The following is a 25,792-nucleotide window of genomic DNA, read 5'->3' on the forward strand; positions in this document are numbered from 1 at the left end:
CCACAGTAGATGGAGTTATCAAGCTGACTGACAAACATCAGGAGTCATGTGATCCCTACATGTGGACCTTTCACAGATGGATCCAAGTGCAGATTCAACTCTGCATCACATTTGACTTCAGCTGTTACACACTTTCTAGCTGTGTCACTTCCTGCTTTTTGGATCAGATAGTTTATTCATGTCCACAAATGTTTGGCTGCATGTTTGTATCATCTATATTTCCAGTCTTCATACAGCCGATATTTCATGTGAACTCCAACCTGCCAGCTGCCATCATGTTTTCAGGGTTCATTCAGTGTTGAAATGTAGGACAAACAGCAGCACATGTTCTCTAAATGTTTGCAGTCATTTTAAATGAAGCTGATACTACATGAGACATTTTCCATATTTACTGTCTTTGAACAGAGAATAATAAAGCCATCAAACATATACAGGCTGTGCAAATACAAACTTCTGTGGTGCATTTGATGACCTGCAGAGGAGAACAAGTCGGGCTTTTCAGCCCTAACACAACCTCTTTGTTCTCAATACTACAAAACCTTCAAAGGCTGATATGCAAGTTTGCATGAATCACCAACACAGTTGTATTTGTTTCTAGTATAATTATAAATAAGCTGATCAGATATCTGCTGACTGATTAGATCCTGTATCTATTACAGATGAACTGGATATCACAGCGCATGTTGTTAATCCGTCATATCAAACTAAACCGTGTTGCTGGTGTAAATATCCTCCAATAAAGTCAGATGAGGGCTGCTGTTGCCAGGTAACGATGATGTCACACTGGATCTTCTGATCTTTAGCATCGTAGCGCTCGGAGTCTGATGTTGGCTCATGTGTTGTTAAACACCAACATGACGTTCTACTAGTCAAGGCCTCAGCTTATTATATACCTATTATATTCTAGTATCAAATACACAATTTTCAAATGGAGGCCTAATAACAGATTATATTGTTCTCTTCCAAGATGGTTGCTGGCATCCACCAGTAACCTTTCAAAACAAAATGTCTAATTTCACTGCATTGACAGTAGGTAAAGAATTAAACTGACATTACTCCTCCACTGAATCTACATAAATCAACAGTTAAATAATGTCAGTTCTTCCGTGTTCTCTGGAATCAATCACAGCAAAGAAATTAGACTGTTTCTTTTGAAAAATGTTGGGAAAGAACAAATCAAGATCAAAAATCAAGATTCAGTTAAACAACAATTATAACTAAACAATTTGAGATAATGTTAGTTTCCATTAACATTAAATTAGGTTACTGAATTGGCAAACACCTTCCTATTAACATTACCCATTTTACCCCAATAACTAAAGAAATTAGCACTTGCAGGTCAAAACCTTTATTCAAGAGATGCAAAAATAACATTGATACAGTGACTGTCAAAAATTACAGCACTGATCATACTGTGACATGTTGGTTCAAAACAGCACACTTAGAAATATTCAACGTTCTTTACTTCAACTGAATGAAACTGAAAACACCATTTCACACGACCCATATGGGATATTTAGACTGTATAACTGTTCACTCTACATCTCTTCACTAGTAAAAGAAAGAAAAAATACAAAGAGAAATTTAAAAATGCTGCCAAAGTGCTGCACAGAGCAAAAGGAAAAACAAACAACAACAAAAAAATGGCCCTGTCCTCATGGCAGTTGCAGTGTATATAAAAATGAACCCTGCGATCTGTTCCTCCAGCTTCAAAAATGCAGCAGAACAAGTGTGAGATTTAAATGTCTTCTCACCTAGAGCTGATCAACTTAAGATAAGATAAGATAAGATAAGATAAGATAAGATAAGATAAGATAAGATAAGATAAGATAAGATAAGATAAGATAAGATAGAACTTTATTAATCCCTCGGGTGGGTTCCTCTGGGAAATTCGATTTCCAAAAAAGCACAGCACCGACAGAAGTTACAGAGTTATACACACACACATATATATAAATACAGAGACAATATAAATAAAATATACGAAGGGGATAAATAGAATAAATAGGAATAAAAATAAAAATACAAGTGAATTGCACATTTCAAGTATTGAGTCTATTGCACCGTTGACTATTTACAAAAGTATTGCACAAGGTATTGTACAGTGAGGTGAAGAGGCACTACAGCTTAGTTGTTCCCCCCTCCTTTGTCCTCCTGTTTCCCCTCCCTCTCCCCTCCAGAGAGGAGTTAAACAGTCTGATGGCGTGTGGGACAAAGGAGTTTTTAAGTCTGTTAGTTCTTGTCTTTGGGAGAAGCAACCTGTCACTGAACAGACTCTTCTGGTTGTTAATGGCCGTGTGCAGAGGATGCCTGGCATTGTCCATAATGTCCATCAGTTTCTTTAATGTCCTTTTCTCTGCCACTGTCACCAGAGTGTCCAGCTTCATGCCGACCACAGAGCTAGCCCTCCTTTTTTTTTTTTTTTTTTTTTTTTTTTTTCTAAATGACATCAGAAACAGCAGTATGCGACATTACGTGATGGCAGAGCTTCAGTTCATCCTTTGTCATTTTTTTTTTTTTTTTTTTTTTTTTTTTAATAAATAGGACAGGGGGAATGAATGAGAGAGAGAGGGGGAGAGAAAGAAAGAAAACCCAAGGGGAGAAGAGACGGTGAGCAGGGGGGGGAAGAGAGACAAAAAAACAAAACAAAAAAAAAAAAAAAAAAAACCTCCTGGGTCACCTGTATGGAGAAAAAACAAACAAACAAACAAACAAACAAACAGAGGAGACAGCAAACAACAAAGAGCAACATAATAATAGAGAAAACAAAGCACCATCACAATAAACTAGCTAGTCATAGATATCAGTATTTACTAAGTAATAAACGATATTGTGCAGCACGCAAGATAGACAGCGCACAGTGTGCTTTGAGGCAGCAGCCAAGAAAGCTTTAGTCCGCGTCTGTGAATACCCATGTGTGCATACCTGTGTGGATCAGCATGCTTGCATTCCAAAGGTTTCTCCATGTAATGATCTGCTAGGGAGTGTGGGGGGGCCACAGCCCCGTCCTCCAGGGTGTGAAGCGGGTATGGAGGAGATCAAAACTCCAGACATCCAGAGGCCCCCAGAACACAAGAGACCATGGAAGACCAACAGAGGGGCAGCCGCGCCACTGTTCCAGAGCTAGCCCTCCTGATCAGTTTCTCCAGCCTGGATGAGTCCTTCTTTGCTGTGCTGCTCCCCCAGCACACCACAGCATAGAAAAGTACTCCAGCAACCACCGACTGGTAAAACATCCTCAGGAGCTTCCTGCAGATGTTAAAAGACCTCAGCCTCCTGAGGAAGTACAGTCGGCTTTGGGCTTTTTTATACAGGTGCTCTGTGTTGCATGACCAGTCCAGTTTATTGTCCACCCACAGCCCGAGGTACTTGTACTTGTTGACCACCTCCACCTCCTCCCCCTCTATCTGAACCGGCAGTGGACCTGCTCTAGACCTCCCGAAGTCCACAACCAGTTCCTTAGTCTTTGAGGTGTTGAGTTGCAGGTGGTTTGTGTGACTCCATGCGACAAAGTTCCTCACCAGACTTCTGTACTCCTCTTCCTGATCATCCCAGATACACCCCATGATGGCTGTGTCGTCTGCAAACTTCTGAATGTGGCATAATTCAGAGTTGTAGCAGAAGTCAGAGGTGTACAGGGTGAAGAGAAGAGGGGACAGCACAGTTCCCTGTGGTGCTCCTGTGCTGCTGACCACTGTGTCAGACGTGATGTCCTTCAGCCTGACGTACTGTGGTCTGTCGGTGAGGTAGTCGGAGATCCAAGCGACCAGGCAGGGGTCCACCTCCATCCTGTTCAGTTTTTCCTGAAGCATACAGGGCCGGATGGTATTAAAGGCACTGGAAAAGTCAAGAAACAGTATCCTGACCGTGCCTTTTCCCCCATCCAGGTGTGAGTGGGCTCTGTGTAGGAGGTACAGGATGGCATCCTCCACTCCGACACCCGCCTTGTATGCAAACTGTAGTGGGTCCTGGGCATGTTGTACCTGTGGTCGGAGGAGGTTGAGGAAGAGCCGCTCTAGAGTCTTCATAAGATGTGACGTCAGTGCCACCGGTCGGAAGTCATTCAGCTCATTGGGCCGGTTCTTTTTGGGGACCGGGACGATGCAGGATGTCTTCCATAGGGCGGGCACTCTCCCCAGTCGCAGACTGAGGTTGAAGACTCGTTGTAGCGGCTCCCCAAGTTCAGCAGCACACGCCTTTAGCATCCTAGGACACACCTTGTCTGGGCCTGCTGCCTTTCTGGGGCGAAGCTTCCTCAGTTGTCTCCTGACCTGATCCACTGTGACACTGGGAGATGTTTGGGAAGAGGGGAGGGGGGGAGATGTCTTGCTGCTGAGAGAGGGATTGGAGGAGGGGGGTGTCATGGTGTCAGGAAGGGGGGGAAGCGAGGGAGGTAGGAGAGTGGGGATTGGACTCTGTAGTGAAGGTGAGGGTGGGGGGGTTGTGGGCTGGTCAAACCTGTTGAAGAAGTTGTTGAGTTCGTTTGCCTTCTCCACAGTCCCCCCCACTGTGCTTTTCTTGGTGTTGTGGCCTGTGATGGTTTTCACACCATTCCAGACCTCCCTCATATTGTTCCTCTCCAACTTCTGCTCCACCTTCCTCCTGTAGGTGTCCTTTGCTTCCCTCAGGCAGCGTTTCACCTCCCGCTGTGCTGCCTTCATCTCCTCCTTCACTTTGCTCCTGAAAGCCTTCTTCTTCATGTTGAGGACAGCTTTGACTTCCTGTGTTACCCACGGTTTGTTATTAGGATAACACCGTACCGTCTTAGCAGGGGCGACCGTGTCCACACAAAAGTTGAGGTAGTCTGTAAGACAGTGTGTCGCCCCCTCTATGTCCTCACCATGTGGGCTCAGGAGCACATCCCAGTCTGTGGTGTCATAGCAGTCTCTCAGAGCATCCTCCTTTTCTGGGGTCCATCTCCGGATGGAGCGCGTTGTGACAGGCTGCCTTTGGACGAGGGGTGTGTATTGTGGCTGTAGGTAAACCAGGTTGTGGTCTGACTTCCCTAGTGGGGGGAGGGGGGTGGCTCTGTATGCATCTCTCACATTAGCATACAGTAGGTCAATTGTCCTGTTGCTCCTTGTGGGACAATTCACAAACTGGTGAAAAGCAGCCAGAGTAGAGTCCAGTGTGGCATGGTTAAAGTCTCCAGATATAATAATGAAAGCCTCGGGGTTTTGTGTCTGAAGTCTTGCTGTGACTGTGTGTATTTTCTCACAGGCAGCTGTTGCGTCGGCCCTCGGAGGGATGTAAACATACACACAGATCACATGACTGAACTCCCGAGGTAGATAATATGGCCGCAAGCTAACAGCTAGCAGCTCCAGGTCCGGACGGCATACCGAAACTTTAACGGAGACGTGTCCAGGGTTACAGTATCTGTTGTTAACGTAGACAATGAGTCCCCCACCTCTGCTTTTTCCGCTGGCCTGCGTGTCCCTATCGGCTCTCACGGGTGTGAAACCGCATAGGTCTACGTTAGCCTGCGGCGTTAGCTCGGTTAGCCACGTCTCCGTGAAGATAAACAAGCTGCACTCACGGTATAGTCTGTGGTTGTTCAGAGCGCACAGTTCGTCAATCTTATTCTGTAACGAGTTCACGTTGCCCATGATCACTGTCGGGATTGATGGTTTGAATCGCCTCCGGTGATCCGCTCTCCTCGCTCCAGCTTTGCAGCCTCTGTAGCTCCTCTTTAGCTCGGCCGGGATGTTGTGTCGCATGCCGGTCTGTCCCTTTGTTTTTAGTGCCAGCAGCTCCGCTCTCGAATAGATGAAGGAACTGGTTCCAGAAGTTTTAAAAAGTGCATTATCCATCTTGTATCGCTATATCTAAGAGGTATAAGTAGAGGAAGGTGAAAAAAAAGTTTGAAAAGCCTAGTCTAAAAAGTTAAAGTTAACAAAAAGGTGCGGTGTTGCAGAGCTACTTGGAAAGGCTGCCGTCACTCCAGCGCCATCTTGATGATGTCATCTTGATGACTTGCATGCATAACAGTGAGCTTTCCTTGCAGGAGCAGTTTTGTCTTAGTTGTGAGCTTTTCTTGTACCGGACTCTGCGCCCTAATTTTAGTGTCAGACCACACATTCAGAGTATTCCATCAGAACCAACCACGACGCAAGAGGAACACTGATGACGTGCAACCCCATGACCCAATCTGGGGCAGTGATGTACCAGCGGAGTTCAAGTTGTGGACCACCAGACAGAAGGTCCTGCACTCACTGTTCCCATGGGTCGGAACTGGAAAAAACACGTTAAGAATTGAGACTCTTGACTACCGATTTGGACTTTTCCTGAACAGCTCAACAAAGATAAATAAGGCTCAGAATGAGGAAATCAACGCGATCAGAATAGTGGTCATGCAACACAGGGTCGCCCTGGACATGATTCTCGCTGAGAGAGGGGGCCTCTGTGTCTTATTCAACACCACTTGTTGCACCTATATCCCGGACAACGTGCACTCCTTGACCATGACCACCGCCCTAGACAAGTTGCGACAACTGAGTAATGCGCAGCAACAAGACTATGTCACGAACAATGAGGACTGGCTGACCTGGCTGCTGAGTGGCAGCTGGAAGACCCTCGTGATAAAAGGACTCGTACTGATAGGAGTTCTGCTTCTATTATTGTGCTTGTTTTCTACATGTATCCTACCATGCATAAGATCCATGATTGACAAAATGGTACAGGCCACAGTAATTACCTATGTTGGACTGCCACTAGAAGATGAATCGGATGAAGAAGATTTAGTATAGAAACACACACACACATACTGAATGATGCTACAATTGAAAATGTTATAAGCAAGTGATTGTTGGCTGATAATAAAGTATGATTAAGTGAAAAATATTAACATCAGGAGGGGATGTTAAAGAAGAAACGCTTTTATGAGTTTTATGTTGCATTAAAGTATATGTTCATATTTTACTCTTAATAGGAAAAGAACAAAATGTACTACTCGCTCTGTTTATAGAAAGAGGAAGTTCACCCTATGACATTTATACGAACTTAGACACACACACACACACATATATTCAAAATTAGAGGAAACTGCTATGCTTGTTTCACCCTGCTATAAATAATAAACGACTACTGCAGCTCGGTGTGAGTCCTCTCTGAGCCCTCACCCGTGCAGCACGTTAACTGTCTCCAAGTGTCTCAGTGTTGTTTATTCACCTGTTTGATAACTGTAAATCTCTGACAACAGTTTATTTATATCATCTTCACGTGAACACATTCAAGAACATCACAGATGAAGAAACATTAAAAACTTCCACACTACATGAAGCAAGAAAAATAGTTTATTCCTTTATGTAGAAAAAACAGAAACATCAAACATCTCCAAGACTCTCTTTGAAAGAACTAAAAACCTTTGTTCTCATGGTCCAATCCTGAGTGAACTCCCCGATGAAGCCTTGTGTGCTAAAACATGTCAGAGTTTTAAAGGTTAAACATGAGTTTCCAAAACGTTTTGCTGGAGAACAATGAACTATTTGACTGAGTTTCAATCATTTACAGACGAGCAAAACCAGGACAGAGAAAAAAGGACAAAACTGACTCAGTAAAAAACAGAAAAGAAGATCCCATGTAGATCTGTATTATGTAGAAGTTCAGCCCAGCAACCAGTTCAGTTCAACACAAGTTTAAATGATTCTATCTGAACTCTGTGGAGCCTGATCTCAAGCTTTTTGAGTCTGACACAGAAACCAGAGGATCTTTCTGTGTCTTCAGATTCACTGTGATCCAGTGATGGGAGTGATTTCAGCCCTGAGTGATCGCGCTGATGTTTGCACAGAGCAGACAATGAGGTGAATGTTTGGGCACATTGGTAACAGTGAAACAGTTTATTAGTAACGTGGGATCGTTTGTGTGCAGAGTATGAACTGAGATTCCTGAAGCGCTTGTCACACTGGTCACAGCTGTAGTTTCCTTCTATGTGTGTTCGTTCATGACTGTTACGATGACCTGAATGCGAGAAGCTTCTCTCACAGTGTCTGCACTTGTGTGGTTTCTCTCCTGTGTGGACTCGTTTGTGTGATTTAAGGTCCCTTGCAGTGGTGAAGGATGACCCACACTGATCACAGAGGTGCTTTTTAACCCCACTGTGAATCAGTTCATGTTGTTTTAACTCACTTGGTGTGGTGAAGCTTCTCCCACATTCTTTGCAGTATTTCAGTTTGTCTCCAGTGTGTCTACGTTGATGTGTTTTAAGGGCAGCTTGCCAACTGAAAGTTTTTCCACAGAGGTCACAATGAAAGTCTTTCCCACCACCACAGTGATGACAGGGTTGAGAACTGGATCCATCTGTGTCGCTCTGCTTCTAAACAAAGACACAAAGACAGTGTAAGTCAGTCCTTCAACATTTGTATCCTGAACGTCGCCTGAAATAAAGAGCATCTCTGCAGACGTCCAACTACATTTGACTGTTTCAGTTAACACACTCAGTTTACTGGGCTGCAATAACTACAATACTACCACCATAATACTACAGTAATACTAAAATCATAACTGAAAGGAAAATCTGAATAATCACTCAGAGCTGCTTTTCCATGCAGTAGAATTGCTAACATGCTAACACAGTTTAATGAGCAGAGTTGTTCCAAACAGTCAGGCTAAAATGACAAGATAACAATATAAATACATACCTCACAGTAGCTGCACTTGTAGAGTCTCTTTCTGGTGTGGATCTGTTGGTGTCGTCTCAGGTGACGTGGAGATTTAAAAGTCTTCTCACACAGGTCACATTGATAAGGTCTCTCCTCAGTGTGGGTAAACATGTGTCGTTGTAAGTCTGTGTGAGTTATAAACTCTTTGCCACACTGTTCACAGCAGTACACATCATGTCTGTTGTGAATGCGTAGGTGTGTATTTTGGCTCTCTCTCTGGCTGAAAGTTTTTCCACAGATGTCACAGCTGTATGCCTTAATTCCAGAGTGGGTAACTAGATGCCTCTGTAAGTGGCTACTGTTAGTAAAAGCTCTGCCACACTGATCACAGCTGTATGCCTTAATTCCAGAGTGGGTAACTAGATGACTCTGTAAGTGGCTACTGTGAGTAAAAGCTCTGCCACACTGATCACAGCTGTACGCTTTAACTCCACTGTGGATGAGTTGGTGTTTTTTTAGGTAACCCTTCCTGGAAAAAGACTTTCCACACAAGTCACAGCTGAACGGTCTCTCTCCAGTGTGGATGACCTGATGCTGTTTTAGTTTATCCCTCACAGTAAAACCCTTCCCACACTCGTCACAGCTGTATGGCTTAATTCCAGAGTGGGTAACTAGATGCCTCTGTAAGTTGCTACTTTGAGTAAAAGCTCTGCCACACTGATCACAGCTGTACGCTTTAACTCCACTGTGGATGAGTTGGTGTGTTTTTAGGTGACCCTTCAAGGAAAAAGACTTTCCACACAAGTCACAGCTGAACGGTCTCTCTCCAGTGTGGATGACCTGATGCTGTTTTAGTTTAGCCCTCACAGTAAAACCCTTCCCACACTCGTCACAGGTGTGTTTTTTCTCTCCCTTTCTTCTGTGAGGTTTGTCGGCCTCCTGAGAGCGCTGACTTCTGGCTCCATGTTGGTCCTGCAGTGACAGAGATACAAACAGAGGCAGTGAGTGAAATGCAGTCGTGGAACAAACTCAACCTTCAAACTCCATTAACACTAGTTTTAAACCTGAAGGTGGAGCGTGGCACCAAACACCTTAAAGGTCTCTTATCCCCACCTGCTGGTAGTTCTAACACATTACATCCAACCTGCTGTTAAAGATAATTCATGACTGTTCAAACACTAAAATCACACACACACACACACACACACACACACACACACACACACACACACACACACACACACACACATTATTTTATAATTTAGATTATTCAGTTGTTTCCTATTACATATTTCTATAGTTTGTATAGATTTATACAGAATTATTCAGTGATAATAAATCCTATGTTTGTTTATTCTAAAGGAACCCCGTTAGCTTCCACAACAGATGTTGCTCGTCTTCCGTCAAATACTCACATAAAATATTACACAATAAAGTGGATTCAAGATATCCACATAATTTCACTCTTACATCCACAGTGAGGTTTCACAATTGTTCAAATATAAGCAATCAATAATAATAATAATAATATCAATAACATTGAGGCACATTACACAAATTTCAAAAACAAATCATGTCTTACAATATTTACAACAACTAAAAGCTCTGTAAATCGGCTTTTAAGTGTTCATTGAAGTTTTGAATAATTCTCTAATTTTTTAAGGCAACTTATTCCACTTAAAAGTTGCTCTAAATGTAACAGTTTTACAAAACGTTACTTTTAACTCGAGCATTTACTAAATTGCAGCTTGTTGAAAACTGTGTAATATGATGATGTATTTCATCTGGATACTGCAGCTGAGCAGAATAAATGTGGTGTGTTTAACAGAATTGCTTTCTTTAGAACTACAAGTAAGCCATAGAATATTTTAGCCTGTACAGGAAGCCAAGAAAGGTTATTATGCATGTTATCAATATTAGTATAGTATGAACATCTTCACACTAATCTGGACGCCTTATTCTGGACTAACTGAAGTCTGTTAAGATCTGTCTTATTAGCTGCTGACCAAATGATTGAACAATACTCCAGATGAGACATTACTAGTGCATTAATGACATCTTTCATAATGAAGAAGTGATACACAAAGAGCATTTCATAGCCATAGCTATGCCTTGTCGGCAGAGTTATGTGACATTAGTGATGTTTGTACTTTCAGCGTTAACTTGGTTTTAAAGCCTTTAAAATATACGCCGTTCAATAGTCGACCTTCATCTGACAGAGAATGTGATGATTTTGTGGATAATTAAAGTCAGTCATATATCCACAAACACAACAAGCTGAAAGTCAGTGATGCTGCTCGGTTTGCAGTCCTGAACATCACGGCACAAGCAGGATTTACTGCACTGTTAATGTTAGCTGTGTTATATTGCTGCCTCTGTTCGGTGGTGTCGAGCCAAACGCACTTTAACGTGTGTTTGAACGAGCTGACGGTTCACTCGTTAAGCTGAAAGAAAGATGCTTTAATCACAGCAGTCACACATGTGTCCACTGCACCATCTGGAACTCTTCTTGTTTACACTCGTAATAACACAAACACTAAATCCTGCTTCTCTGGTGCTGTTGTGTAGCAGTGTGTACACCTGAGACTGTCACCTGTCTGTCTGTCCTGCACTCTCTCTCTGTTTCTTTCTCTCTGATTGTGGAATAAAAGTATGAACATGTGTTTATAAGTTACACTTGTGTTTGAATCCTGCAGCTTATCACACATTTGATTTCCATGTGTGACGACTGCAAGTGTCCAGAGTGAGGACAGACTGAGGGAGCCACTGCTGCACATCATCTGTGAGGCTTTGCAGCCCTGATGATCCACCAGGACAAACTCAGCAGTGTGTGAGGAAGAGGAGGAGGAAGAGCCAGCAGCAGCTGACAGATGGAGAGAATAGACAGACTGTTCCCTGTTTGTGAAGGACTGCTAGGAAAGTTTAACATAACTGTCTGTGCTGAATCAGTCTTATTAGGTAATGTTCAAATAATGTGATCATCCCAGTGTTTCCAGTGTGGGAGAAAGTACTCAGGGCCTTCAAGTTACACACTATGAAAGGCAGCAACAAGTTTAATGTTCAGAAACCTAAAGTCTGTATCAGCAGCAGGATGGAGCTAAAAATAAATGTTGGTTTCAGTTCTATGAAGCTTTGAGTATTTTGGATCAGTAGCTGCTGTGTTTGTTGCATCATATTGCTGTAACTGTTTATATGCTTTATATATTCTGAGCTAAGTTGATCTATAGTGTTACATCATATTCTATAAGGATGTTATGTGTTTGTAGACTTTCTGCCCAGTTTGACCCATTTAGCAGAAGTCAGCCTGTTTAAGGCTCTGATATCTATTCTGTGTGACTTACAGCAGTTATGACATGGTCTGATTTTCTCACCCAATAAAGGAATATTTCATATATCAGTCTACTCTTCATTCTATCAGACACAGTTATCACAGCTCCTACATTTGCTTTTTACACATGTATGTAAGCATTGAGCCACATTTAGTACCAACATATTAAATGAACAATATTTGTCTCTTATATATGATACATCTGTATACACACTGTCACAGATACTTGTCTGTGAGTGAAGTGATTAATATAATAACTATAATATTGGCCATATTATATTTACATTACCACAGTGAGATGACTTTAGTCTCATGAACAACATCAGCTAATTGTTATTTACAGCTAATCTTAAACGACTGTTCAGCACAGAAATGAAGCCCAACAATCATGTTTCACAGTCCTGTGGTCTCAGCCTCAGATACTCATCAAATCACACAGAGCTCATGTAGAAACAAATGAACTAAATATGTTCTCCTTCATTTCTGTCAAACAAAGCTGTATGAAACGTTTCCAGCTGTTAGTATCATGGTTGCTAGGCAACCTGGGCAGCGCGACGGAGGCTAGACGTCCCATTTCACGAGCCTCGCACTTCGGCCTTAGCGGTCTTTGAGTACCCTTGAGGACTTTAAAGCTGCAGAACCTGAATCGGGATACAGCCATGATGATCTCCAGCCTCGTGCTCGCCAACATTCTCACCTGAGTTAAGAAGACGATCACTGAAATGGTCTCAGCAGGTCCTTTGATGACAGCAATGAAATGCAGTGGTAAGGCTTTTTGGGGATTAAGTTCGTTTTCATGGCAAAGAAGGACGATGCAGTTCATCTGATCACTCCTCATAACATTCTGGAGTGCAGGCAAAATGCTATTATAAAAACTTAAGCAGCAACTTCTCCAGGTTCCAATATTTATGCAATTCTCAAACCTTTTGGCCACGACTGTATAACCTCTTCTGAAGTTTAGTGGATATTATACATGGTTATGCTCAGGATGTGTCGGCCAGTTTCCACTGGAAACGCCTTTTGGTTAAACTGTCAGCGAGGAATTTGCATTTGCACTGTTACATTTTTATATAACTTTAATGCACATAAACAACAGCTGCTTGTTTCAGTGAAAATACATTGATGGGTTTTTAATAAAGTTGTGCAGCTGTAAAGTATTTTGTCTGCTGTCAATTCTATCGTCAGCTACATCGTTATGGCAAATGTTCAAATGTATATGGTGATAAATATCTTTGGTCATATGGTCCTGCTCTGTCTGTCACCTTCTGTGTTGAGCTCATTGTTTCCTCTGTAGTGGCTGAGCTGAGTCCAAGTAGCTGAAAATGTTCCTCTGCTGCTCCGTCAGACTCTCCTCCTCCTGCTGATCAGCTGGGACACAAAACAGATCTTTGTTAGGCTCCACACTGCACTGAAGAGTCAAAGTGTCTCATATGTTCATCTGACAAGTAAAAGAACACATTTTTGTTTCCCGAGGTGGGCAACTTGTTGGAAACAAACACAAAAGGTTTGAGCACTGATACCTGCCATTGCTGCCATTGAAAGATGCAACGCCAGCAATGTGGATTGTCAAGACTCAAACCAATCATCAAGCAAAGACAACAGGGATCATTTGTTTCTCTTTATTTAGCATTCACAGCATTTGTAGTTGCCTTCTGTGCAGGGGAAGTCCACGCACACTGTGTGGTACCGCCATCCGCAGAAGGTGCATTCAACCTCTGTAAGAGAAACGAGGTTGTCTGAGACTGAAATGATATTCACTAAAGAAGTGGTGATTTGTAAAACTTCAAGTGTATGATAAGGTGAAAACAAATACACAACTGCATGTCATGTAGTTGAAGGTTTTTTTCTTTTGGAAGACCAGAAAACACTGAACGTTATAAATTAGTCCTTTATTTATCCAGGTAAAAAAAAATCTCATTGAGATTAAAAATCTCATTTCCAAGAGAGACCTGGCGTCATGGCAACACAAGTCACATACCACACAGGTATATAACATTTAAAACAAACACAATATCCCAACATGTGTAACAAATGTATTGTGCTTGAAACAAATTCAGAATAGGTGATAAAGCAGCTGCACATGTGTGTCACGAGTAAATCTGGCTGTATAACAAACAGAAACAAGTGATCCTGCTGTCTTTGCTCAACGGTTGGTTTGAGTCTTGACAATCCACATTGCTGCCATCTTTCAATATGTTGAATGCACCAGTGTAAGTGCAGCCACTCAGACTCAATGTGTTCATAGAAACAGGCGCAGATGTGTCACGAGTTCATCCAGCAGTAGCTATGGCACTTGGCCACAGGGGGCAGCAGTGGACTGACCTGCATTCGAGACTGCTCCAGCTGCTCTGTGACAGTCAGTAGATCTGCTACAAATTGCAGATCATATGCAAGTTTTGGAAATGACATTTTAAATATTCTTAACTTAGCCACGGCAGCATTGTTGATGTATTACCTATATACTACAAATTATTCCACCTGCTGAAAAGTGGATCTAATGTGGGCGGACTCACACTTAGCAAATAAACCTGTGATGTGAGAATGTAATCAAACTGTTGATCAGAGGCAAAGTAATTTAAAGTTTATGATGCTATCGTCTAATGTTAGCTGACATGATGTTAGCTTGTAAACTTATGTTGTTGTCTGGGTCTCATGTCTGATCTGATGATAATAACTGTGACAACACAGAGATTAAATACAGGATGTTGGTGGGACTTCTTATGTTAGAACTATAACTTCAGTTAAGGAGTGAGACGTAAGGTGACAAGGAGAATGAAGAGAATGAGAAAGAAGTAACTGGGAAGAGAAAATGAAAACAAAAATTTGAAATGATCAAATTTGTGTTAACAGATGATGTGATTTTAGAAATTCAAGTAATTTAAAGGTTTTATCCTATTTGTTGTTGTTTTTTTCATATTCTTCTATTTGCAAGAGGTTATTAATAAAACAGGTTATCTTTCTGGTTTCTCTTTTTGGACGCACTCTCTACAGCTTATCACATCCAAAATGGCAGATGTCAAGTACAAAACCTCGACAGAAACAATCAGCAAGAATTTTAGCATCAGTCCAAAATAAAACTGTCCAACTACAGAGTTTTAAAATCCAACTAAACTATGAACAGAGATCTTTTACAAATAGGCTATTGATGAGATGACAGTGGTAACAAAAACGTACACATCCGCGCACACAGACAAAATGGCGGGAGAGCGTTTAACGGTCGACCTCATGAGTCCGTTACCGTGAACTATGGAGCGGCAGATTTGTGCTGGAACTGAGCTGCACACAGCTGATGTTAGCCAGGAAACATTACACACTGCTAACGTTACCTTCACACGGAGCTCCACACGGAGACGATCAGCGTCAGGCACAAACACCAAGTTCAGAAAAGAGGAACTTTGAGCAGGAAGGAAAGAGTCAGAGAGGCGTTTGAGGACACATTTACAACCACGAACATCAGAATCTGTCTGTGCTGCATTCAAGTGCAAGTTGGAAACTCACTAATCTCTGTCATGTTGTCCAAAGATGATTTATTTCTGCTGGTTTTCTTGTTTGAAACACAAACATGTGTCAGCACTTTGTTGTTCTTCACCCTGCAGCATTTGAATATTTCAGGAGTAAACTGATCATAAATTCATGAAGTCATGACTGAAAGTGCAGACTGAGAGTGGATCACATGATGTTTGAGGTGTGTCATGTGACATGTTCAGTATTGTCACACATGTCTAGATTGTCCCTGATATCATAACTGCTCAAACACTGATGATTATATTTGAAGAATTATTCCTGATGGCAGCAAAGTTTGAATGGAGCTCTCTGTCTGTGCTGATTTGTCGCCCTCTGGAGGTCAAAGCACAAACTGCATGATGTCACTGTAACCACCACAGAGACAGGAAGTGTTTTTAAATGATGAAATATGTCAGTGATGCTGATAGTGTGTTCATCACAGACGTTCAGGCTGACATGAATCAAAGTTAATGTCATTATGGACCAAGGACAGTACTCTGGGTCTCCTGCAGAACAACTCGAGCTGTGATACCTGAGTGAAGAGCCTCTGCTGCTTTAAAGAAGGAGGCTCGAGGCAGCGGTGAGGTGCAGACCAACCAGCTTTTATTCAGCAACTTTAACAGAAGGATCAGAAAAATAAAACTATACAGCACAGTGATGCTGACTGAAGCCACAGCATTAAACTAAACAAGCATCTGATCATCTTTAACAACATCTAATAAATAATGACAACTATTTACTCCTGTATTTCCTACAATAAAGCCTGTTCAGATATTTGTTGCTGATGGAAATGTAAAAGGCTCCCAGGAACCAAAGGACAAAAACAGAGGCAACAGTCACAGCTGCAAAGGATCCCCTAACACATAAACTGGTTCGAAGATATTTTCTAGCTCTGCAGAGGAGCTTGATTGCACGGACAGTAAAAAGTGGATTCAATAACAGCAGCGAGCGCTGAGTGATATAACGGTGCTGCGAGCAGCAGTGCAAAGGCTCACACAGAGACAGCAGCTACACTGTGTGTGGATGTGATCCACAGTCACAGCTGTGGGTTTCAGTCAGTGTGTCTCTAACTTCATGGTCACATTTCAAAGCTTATTGGAGCCAGAAGATGTTCAAGTAAAAGATTTATTGCTGTACTCGTCTACCAGGATAACAGGAGGTTCATAAAGCTGTGTAATACTTCAGCTTTCCATCATGGAGTAGTAGTTGTGTCCCTTTGTGTTTATTAGTGTGTTCACACGTCTACTTTAACTTCACTCTGTAATGAAAGGATTCAAATCACTGATAAATACATACATGCTGACTCTGAGTCTCAGTGAAGGAGGAAAGGATGGATGAAGGCAGCCTAGTGTGGGTCATGTGTGTCCAGCAGTCATCCAGGCCATGTCTTTGAAAAAGACATGTTTGGCGCTATGTGACATTTATAATTCTACTTGGTGTCACTGTCGCATTGAAGTTTCAATCAAGCGTTTAGCCGACGGACGGGGAACGTCTCAACGCGTAGAGAACGTCATTTCTGCTTCTTTTTCTTGCAACCGTAGCACGGCGATCGGCAGATAAAAAGCCGGTAGCAGTCTCCTTTGTTTTTACGCTCGATGTTCATGTCTTTCATGACGACACGAACACCGTGGCGTTTGCAGATGGTAGAAAGTGCAGGGATAGCGAGCGCAAAAAAGGCGACTGCTCACGGCGCCGGGCTGTTGTTACAGGAGAAAGAAGCGGAAATGACACCGTGACATATAACAAATAACATCAGCTGTTTCTGATGTTAGTTGTTTTGACTGCTTTTACATTATATTGAAATATATGTAATGTTCATGTTTGCTGCAATGCAAACGCAGTGATGCAAATAAAAACATGGAGCCACAAATTACGGTGCGACCCTGTAATTAGTCCGGGTTACCGGGGACTGTTGTTGCCGATGAACAGGTGTCGCTATGTGACTGCAGACTAAATTGGGCTGCATTGAGTTCATGACTTTTCTTTTATCCCGCCGCCTACGCATCACTGTGAGAGTTAATATGAGATCTCTCTCTGTGGAAAAATAACTTTAAATCCCACTGACGTGTGTATAAATCTATATACGTATAATGTCCCGCTGGGCAGCAACTTAAAAAAACAACTTTTTTGAAGTGTTGTGAACGCAGCGCGCTGGGGCGAATGTCGGCGTTTGCCCAATAGAAAGGAGGAAGCCAGCCAGGCACAGGAAAGAAAGAAACACTCCAGGGCAACGCTGCTGGAACTTTGACTCATTGAGAAATGTTTCCCTGCTTGCATCAAGCCCGGCTGGTGTCCCCTGAGATCCATATCCCACCCTGATTGGTGGGTTAATTCAGCTCCGCCCACAACACTGTAAAGTGTCATACATTATCAAACTAACATTACATTTTCATATTAAGGTGGGGCCAAAAACTATCGTCCGGCAGGCCGCAATTGGCCCGCGGGCCGCGAGTTTGAGACCCCTGGTGTAGGAGGACACCTACTCTGTGTCTGGTTAAGTATAAGAGCCCTTTGTTAGGGGGACCGCTGGACTCTTAGCACCAGCTTTGGGGTCACAGGGTCACATCTGGAACACACACACACACACACACACACACACACACACACACACACACACACACACACACACACACACACACTATGCACAGACTGGTACTCTTTGTTCATACCTGTGTAAGACGTCATAATGAACTTGTGCATATTCATGTAAGCTCAATAAAGAGCAGTGTTACGAGGGAGCAGACGAGAGCGACTGAGGTCAAGTGAAGGAACGGCGCTGTCACAGTTCTCTCCCTCATCAATTGTCTGGTTCCAGCGGTGGGTCTGTGCTAGACGACCCATCACCAGCTTTTTCCACTGGTTACCAGTACGTGGTAGAATCCACTTCCAGATCTGGTTGTCTTTAAATCTGTGAATGGATTGGCTCCATCTTATCTCTCTTTAACAAAAGAATCCAAGTGGAGCCCTCAGGTCTGCAGATAAGCAGCTTCTGACCAGAACTAGACGTAAAAACAGAGGTGAGCTTTATCGATGGCTGCAGCCAAACTCTGGAACAGTCGCCCTTCACATCAGGTCGTCACCAACACTGGACATTTTTAAAAGCCGGTTGGAAACACATTTGTACTCTGTAGCTTTCAATCCTGACCAGTCTTTATAGTCATTACTGTGTATGTTTCCTATTTTCTCTCTACTCTGTGCAGCACTTTGGCTCAAGCTGTTTTTAAATGTGCTGATAAATAAATGTAGATTTCTTTGAATAAAACAGTGGAGCCGAGCTTTGAGCTCAGTGTGTAACAGTGTGTGTGTGAGAGCCATGTAATGTCCATGTGTGCATGCTGACTGTGCTGCTCTGACCCCCCTCCTCCTTTCAGGGTGGAGCCTGCTGGAGTCCGATGGTTGAGACCAGGTCTGAGGAAGTGTAAGTGTGTTTTTAATGGGATTCATGAAAACAAAGCAGCACACATTCAACCATCTTCATCATGTCAGGAGTCATCATCAAAGTGTCAATCAATGAACAGATGATGGATCAATAACTGCAGCTGGATTGTGTTTGTTCTCTCCATCAGATTCCTGTCAACTCACAATCGACACAAACACAGTGAACACAAACCTCCAACTGTCTGACAACAACAGGAAGGTGACACATGTGGAGGAGGTTCAGTCATATCCTGATCATCCAGACAGATTTGATGTTTGGGAACAGCTGCTGTGTAGAAATGGTCTGACTGGTCGCTGTTACTGGGAGGTCGAGTGGAGAGGAAGAGTTTTTATATCAGTGAGTTACAGAAGCATCAGAAGGAAAGGAGGCAGTGATGACTGTGTGTTTGGAAACAATGATCAGTCCTGGAGTCTGAGCTGCTCTGATGATGGTCCTCAGTCTGTCTGTCACAATAACAGAGTAACATCCATCTCCTCCTCCTCCTCCTCCTCCTCCTCCTCTGTCTCTAACAGAGCAGCAGTGTATGTGGACTGTCCTGCTGGCACTCTGTCCTTCTACAGAGTCTCCTCTGACACTCTGATCCACCTCCACACCTTCAACACCACATTCACTCAAACTCTTTATCCTGGGTTTTTGGTCTGGCCTCCTGGTTCCTCAGTGTCCCTGTGCTGAGTGGAGTGTAAAGAGTGTCTCCTGTTACAGAAACACTCTGACTGTTGAACAGATAGTTCAGTCTGTACATGTCTGTCTCTTTCACTCACAAACACGTTTTCAGATTCATGGATTCAATCAGTTGATGTTTGAAACTCTTCTAAATGATTCCTTGTAAACTTCTTCAGTCACAAACAAACAGGAAGTGATGTCACATGTGTTCCTGTCCACACAGCAGAATGAGTCTATTGCTGACAGTGATGTACAAACAGAGTGAGCATTTCTGAGGCCCAAAATAAACTGAGTAGTTCACTGAATGAACAATGGACTGTGAGCTCAGTTCCTTCATCATTAGTATGGATTATATATGTATATGTATTATATTAGTATCATATATATCAGGTGCTGCTGCTTTCAGTCATTGTGCAAATGTGCTGTTTGTAAGCTTGTAAAGCTGCAGTCAGCTGAGACTGAAGAAGTCACCTGATCAGTGAGCAAACGTTTCTGAAAACGTCCAGATGAACAGAATCAACCTTTTGGGATCAGCCAGCAATGCAGCATCATTGTTGTTCAGCTTCAGAGGTTTGCAGGAATGAACTGATGACCAGAAACAGCTGCAAAGTCCAAGAAAATACCAGCTGGAGTTCAGCTGCATTTGAAGAAGTCAAAGAAAAGTAAGGATGGCAAAGGGCGACGTTTTCTTCCAAAGAGCTGCAAACATGGTCGACGCCTCATTAGAAGAATCATCTGGACATTTGTGAGGAACTCTAACCAAGAAAGCAACGTCACACAGATCCAACAGACAGTTTCCATGACTGCAAGTGTTGAGTGGAAAAATGCTACATTGCATTATTGCATCCTCTCACCACAGGAGGCGCTGTTGGCACCACTGATTGCTGATCAGCTGTTCTCTGATGATCTGATTGATACTGTGAATAACGGGACTCACTGAACTCTGTGACACAGTGAAGATTACAGAGTTTAACTTCACCCTTTAAGACTGACCACAGAACCAAGTCCGCCAGAGCTTTTGTTATATTTTTACATGCTGTGGAGCCATTTGTGGGAGCATTTCAAGTTGCTATACATCAATACAACTGTTATAGCCCTAATTTTAATAATATGTGTGCATTAAGTCCATAGTAACTACATAAACTGCAAAAACAACCTCTGCTCATCCATCTCTGTGTGTATCAGGATACATTTGGTTCATAATACACAGAAAAATCAGAGTTATTACCTGTAATAAATGTGAAAGATTCCTGCAGTGATAACCAGGCAGGACTGAAACACATCCAAGCTGTCACCACGGTAACAGCACCGCCCATCCACAGGTGAGGGGAGGAGCAAAAAGAGGGACTTTGACCATTTTATACTAAAAACACTCAACTAATGTTTCTAATATGAAACAAATAAGCCCACATTAATGTGAGCGTTTATTAAATAATAATAATGATGATTTCCTCCTGATCTCATTTCCACAGCAGAGAAAACTGTGGTGTATATTGAGGTGGAGGGTGTGGTCTGTGGCTCAGGTGTAGAGTGAGGGTGGGGTGCACCACAGCAGCATGCTGGGACTGCTGAGGGTGGAGGAGGGAGTGATGATGACATCAGAGCTGCAGCACAGAGACCAGTGAACACACAGTCTGTTCATCTTTGCATAGATACAATATACAGCACAATATTGAATGACAGACACGCTGTGGGAGCTTCCACAGATACACTGACGTCAGCATCCAGAGTCCTCCTGCTGCTCCCCCCTCAGAGCCCCGTGATCAGCACCAACACATTCAGTTAGATGACAGAGTCCAGCTGCAGCTAGAATCAGCTCCCCTCTGTGAACAACAGCACAGCGTCAGTGTTTCACACTCAGTGAAAGGAGGAAACAGCAGAAGAACACCATGTGTGCTACGTTTCCCAGGACACACTACAAACTGCACAAATACAGAGCAGCACGTGGAAGGACCTGGAGCTGCATTTACAGAGCTGCAGACAGCGTGATGTCCTGTATGGACAGGTGGAAGGAACCAAGTCCTCAGCTGGAACACTCGTGTTTGTCCACAGACAGGAAACACAGCAGGAAACTTCCTCACAGAAGTGCAGCTCATGGATAACACACTTCCTGTCAGTCAGAATGAGGCTGCAGCCAAACACAGAAAGGTGTTTTTGTCCAGATGAGCCCAGAGAAGAAACACGAGTGTTCACAGACATCAGAAGCTCAGAGAGGTGAAACATGAGGTTGGAGTCCTCGTCAGCATCCAGAAGAGCTGCTGTGAAACCCTGAGTACTCATGACAGACTCTGATGGCACAAACACATCATGATTCAAACAGAAAGACAAACATGGAGCTCCTGATCCTCCTGCATGAGAACAAGCTGACATGAGCGCTGTGTCTGAGAGTGTCTCCCTGTCACAGTGACAATAACACAGCTGCTGCTCACAGTCATTAAACTGACCTGAGGTCAGCTGTGCTCCTTACATATGAACCATGTGACCTCACATCAGTGCTGTGGATGACTGTAGTCATAGAAGAGTAGAGCTGTAGCAGGTGGTGTGAGGAGGAGGTGGTGTATTCTAGTTAACGCAGTACTGAAACACTCCAGCAGAGGGCGCTGTTAAGTCCTTATTGTAACACAGTTACTGTGTGCAGTTAGACTTCATACATAATCTGCACTTATTTCCATCAGACATGCTGTCAGGAAATGATTGGTTTCTATTGATTCTACTTCCTGTTGACTCGTTTGATGACAGTGAAACAATCACAGCTGATTGTGTGATGATGTAAACTGTCACTGTTACATTCAGTGTGTGTGACATCATGTTAGTGCAGGCTGATAACAGCCTGGTTCTGTTAGAAACACATGAACGTGTCCATAGATCAGTGTGTGTTTAACATGAGAGCTTCAGCCCTGCTGATGTGTTAAATAAAGACATGCAGGAAAACTGATGAGACTCTGAAATAACTCTTTATATTTATAATGTAACTCTGCATCAAAAGAACAACAAAGGATCCCAGACAGGTTTCTGTGAACAAAGACCATTCTGATGTTTCTGTGTTTCTAACACTTTGACATTATTAGTAAACAGACTGCAGTGAGCAGCATTTATAAAGAGCTTCTATATAAAGATATGACAGCTGTTTGACAAGTTTATCACTCTGTGTTTGGACCTGATCAGTCCAGCTGTTTACTTGAAACATGTTCATTTACCTGTTCTGTTATATTCATGTTCTTGTCTCTGTTGAAAACACATTTTAATGTCCCTCAGATTTTTCTCCCAGATGAATAAATATAAAAATGACACAAACTGACTGCAGCTACTTTTTGTCCTTTCTGTCAAAAACCTTCATGTGACTCATGAGAGACACGTTTCAGCTGTTTGTGACAGATCAGAGGCCAACAAGTCATTTATAACACTTTCCATCATTGTTTAAAGTTCTCAGTGTTTCTGTGTTGCTGCGTATAGGATCTCCCAGCATCATCACTGTGCTGTCCAATCATTGTGTGCGAGGTTACCCTTATAGTGCAATGTGTGTTTGCACAAAGAGAAGCATGTGTGTCAAATATAAATAAGCACAGAACAGAAACAGCTGCTCGTTTCTTCTGTTTAGAGTCAAGTTAGTGTTTTGTGTCTTTGTTTGAGGCCTGATGTCGAGCAGAGGTGTGTGTAACTGCACTGGTCTGTTATATGTGTGAAGTGTGTGCTTCTCTTCAGCATCATCTTTGTCACTGCTGATTCCTTTGTGTCATCATGTGTTGAGAAGAGAGAACAGTTATAACGGAGGAGCAAAAGGAAGCCCTGAAATCTGCATCAACAAGGAAGTGTTGGCTCACCAGTGATCCCAGCAGAGCCACTGGTTTGGCTCCAGTTGTTACAGATTCAATGATGTTGTTGCTACAGATACATGTCAGCATCTTTATTGAATTTAATATGAAGCAGAAATGGTGTCATTAGGAGAAGAAGAGGAGAACAAGTCCGGCGAGGAGGCAGCAGCTCTTAAAGATGAAACAGCAGCTCAGCCCTGAGCTCAGAGAGCTGCACATGAAAAAGCTCCTCAAGCAGATCCTGTCAGAGGTTTGTCATCAACAGGAGGAACTGTTCACATCATAGGATGAAGATGCTGTCAGCTGGATGAAGAAGGTTATTTAATGCAAACGTTCACACTGAAGTCAAATTGTTGTCGTGTTGAACAGATTCATGTACTGATCGTCTCCAGAATGTTAGAAGAGCTTCAATGAATCATGAGAAACAACTTACAGCTGCACAGCTGTGTCAAACACATCTGTGTGTCATTGTGGGATTGTTGTGTTTCTACATGTGACACACGTCTAAAACATGCACACAATCTGAACACAAACAGGGACTCATGTGTTCCCACAGCCAGATGCTGAGAGCCATTTCCTTGTAGTCCTGTGTCTACATACATGAACCATTAGATGTTATTGGAATGATTGTCAGCTCTGATAGTTTCATGTGTGTTTAGCTGGACGCTGTTTGATCCTCGACATGTTTAAAGGTGTCCAGTCCTGAGACACTGGGGCTGGAAACAGCTGTGATGTCATTGGACTGTCACACAGACAGAAGTGCATGAAGTGAGCAGCCGAGGAGCCGCTGATGTTTTGGATTCAACAGCATTTGAAAGGTCGACACAGACACATTTGCACACAGAAAGCTGAATCTGTCATATGCCACAGTGAACTCACTGTTCAGTGTTTTTCAGGAAGCTTCTTAACTGCCTCTGCTGCCAAACAAGCAGCTGATGTCCTTGAGAAGAAGCTGAAGAAGTCTTCAACAACAAATACAGGATACCAAAATACCAAAAAGTTCTACTTTGGTTTCATCTGACCACATGACATTCTCCCAATCCTCTGCTGTATCATCCATGTGCTCTCTGGCAAACTTCAGACGGGCCTGGACATGCACTGGCTTCAGCAGCGGAACACGTCTGGCACTGCGGTATTTGATTCCCTGCCGTTGTAGTGTGTTACTGATGGTGACCTTTGTTACTTAGGTCCCAGCTCTCTGCAGGTCATTCACCAGGTCCCCCCGTGTGGTTCTGGGATCTTTGCTCACCGTTCTCATGATCATTTTGACCCCACGGGATGAGATCTTGCGTGGAGCCCCAGATCGAGGGAGATTATCAGTGGTCTTGTATGTCTTCCATTTTCTGATGATTGCTCCCACAGTTGATTTTTTCACACCAAGCTGCTTGCCTATTGTAGATTCACTCTTCCCAGTCTGGTGCAGGTCTACAATACTTTTCCTGGTGTCCTTCGAAAGCTCTTTGGTCTTGGCCATGGCGGAGTTTGGAGTCTGACTGTTTGAGGCTGTGGACAGGTGTCTTTTATACAGATGATGAGTTCAAACAGGTGCCATTCATACAGGTAACGAGTGGAGGACAGAAAAGCTTCTTACAGAAGACGTTACTGGTCTGTGAGAGCCAGAGATTTTCCTTGTTTGAGGTGACCAAATACTTATTTTCCACCCTGATTTACGGATAAATTCTTTACAAATCCTACCATGTGAATTCATGGATTTTTTTTTCACATTCTGTCTCTCACAGTTGAAGTGTACCTCTGGTGCAAATTACAAATGTATATATATATATATATATATATATATATATATATATATATATATATATATATATATATATTTTTTTTTTTTTTTTACATACATAGTTTTTTGTTGCCTTATGGTTCCAAGCGCTGTCACCAATCTTTGCATTTTGTTATTATCTCATGACACTTGTTTAATCAGCTACCATCTCTCCTGTGGACTTTTTAATGTCTACAGTCTCAGACCAACACAGCCCTGCCCTTCCCATATTAGATTCTTGATGAATGTGTGTTGTTGTTATTCAGCCTGGTTCAATGTGCCCCTTTTTAACTTTGAGCACCCGCCCCTTTAAACCTCTCTGCACAGCCCTGCACTGAACTCACTATCTTCTCCCTCTAACAGCCTCCACATGTTCTCACTGTAATTTCCCCTCATGAATGAATTTATGCTGCACTAATGTGAATGTTTGCAGGGAAATCAAACGCATTTCACACGCAGTACTCGAGCTGACTTACCTTTGTTTGAATGACGACTTGTACGCGCTGACTCCACAGATAAGGTACGAAAATATATCAGGCTACGTCTTCAGGGTTTCTACTCCACGGCCGTATTTCATACGGGTCCACATTTCCACTGCACGCTATTTTCTGCAAGTACTGCCGCTTCGCCTCTGGACGCAATCGGTCTCTATACAGTCCATTCTCTTTTGAG

The 25,792-nt window shown here is 42.8% G+C and overlaps 1 protein-coding gene across 3 annotated transcripts in view; it reads right to left on the reverse strand.

Moving 5' to 3' along the window:
* Positions 1-7,318: 7,318 nt before the first annotated feature.
* LOC146650407 (uncharacterized) overlaps positions 7,319-25,792 on the reverse strand; it is a 183,151-nt gene continuing 164,677 nt past the window's right edge. The window contains exons 1-4 of one of the 3 annotated variants that reach the window (XM_085385492.1): positions 16,729-16,811; positions 13,191-13,296; positions 8,640-9,572; positions 7,319-8,311 (exon numbers count right to left, since the gene is read on the reverse strand). In XM_085385492.1, the coding sequence (XP_085241618.1) occupies positions 7,622-8,311; positions 8,640-9,572; positions 13,191-13,208 (1,641 nt within the window). In that variant the 5' untranslated portion in view covers positions 13,209-13,296; positions 16,729-16,811 and the 3' untranslated portion in view covers positions 7,319-7,621. Of the gene's footprint in view, positions 8,315-8,639; positions 9,573-13,190; positions 13,297-16,728; positions 16,812-25,792 lie in introns of those variants that run through there. The other 2 variants (XM_085385490.1, XM_085385491.1) reach the window with 2 other exon arrangements.

This window comes from Rhamphochromis longiceps, linkage group LG16 (assembly GCF_057381845.1).
Source record: "Rhamphochromis longiceps isolate RC_006_pf linkage group LG16, R_longiceps_female_GT1.1, whole genome shotgun sequence".
NCBI classification, from domain to species: domain Eukaryota; kingdom Metazoa; phylum Chordata; class Actinopteri; order Cichliformes; family Cichlidae; genus Rhamphochromis; species Rhamphochromis longiceps.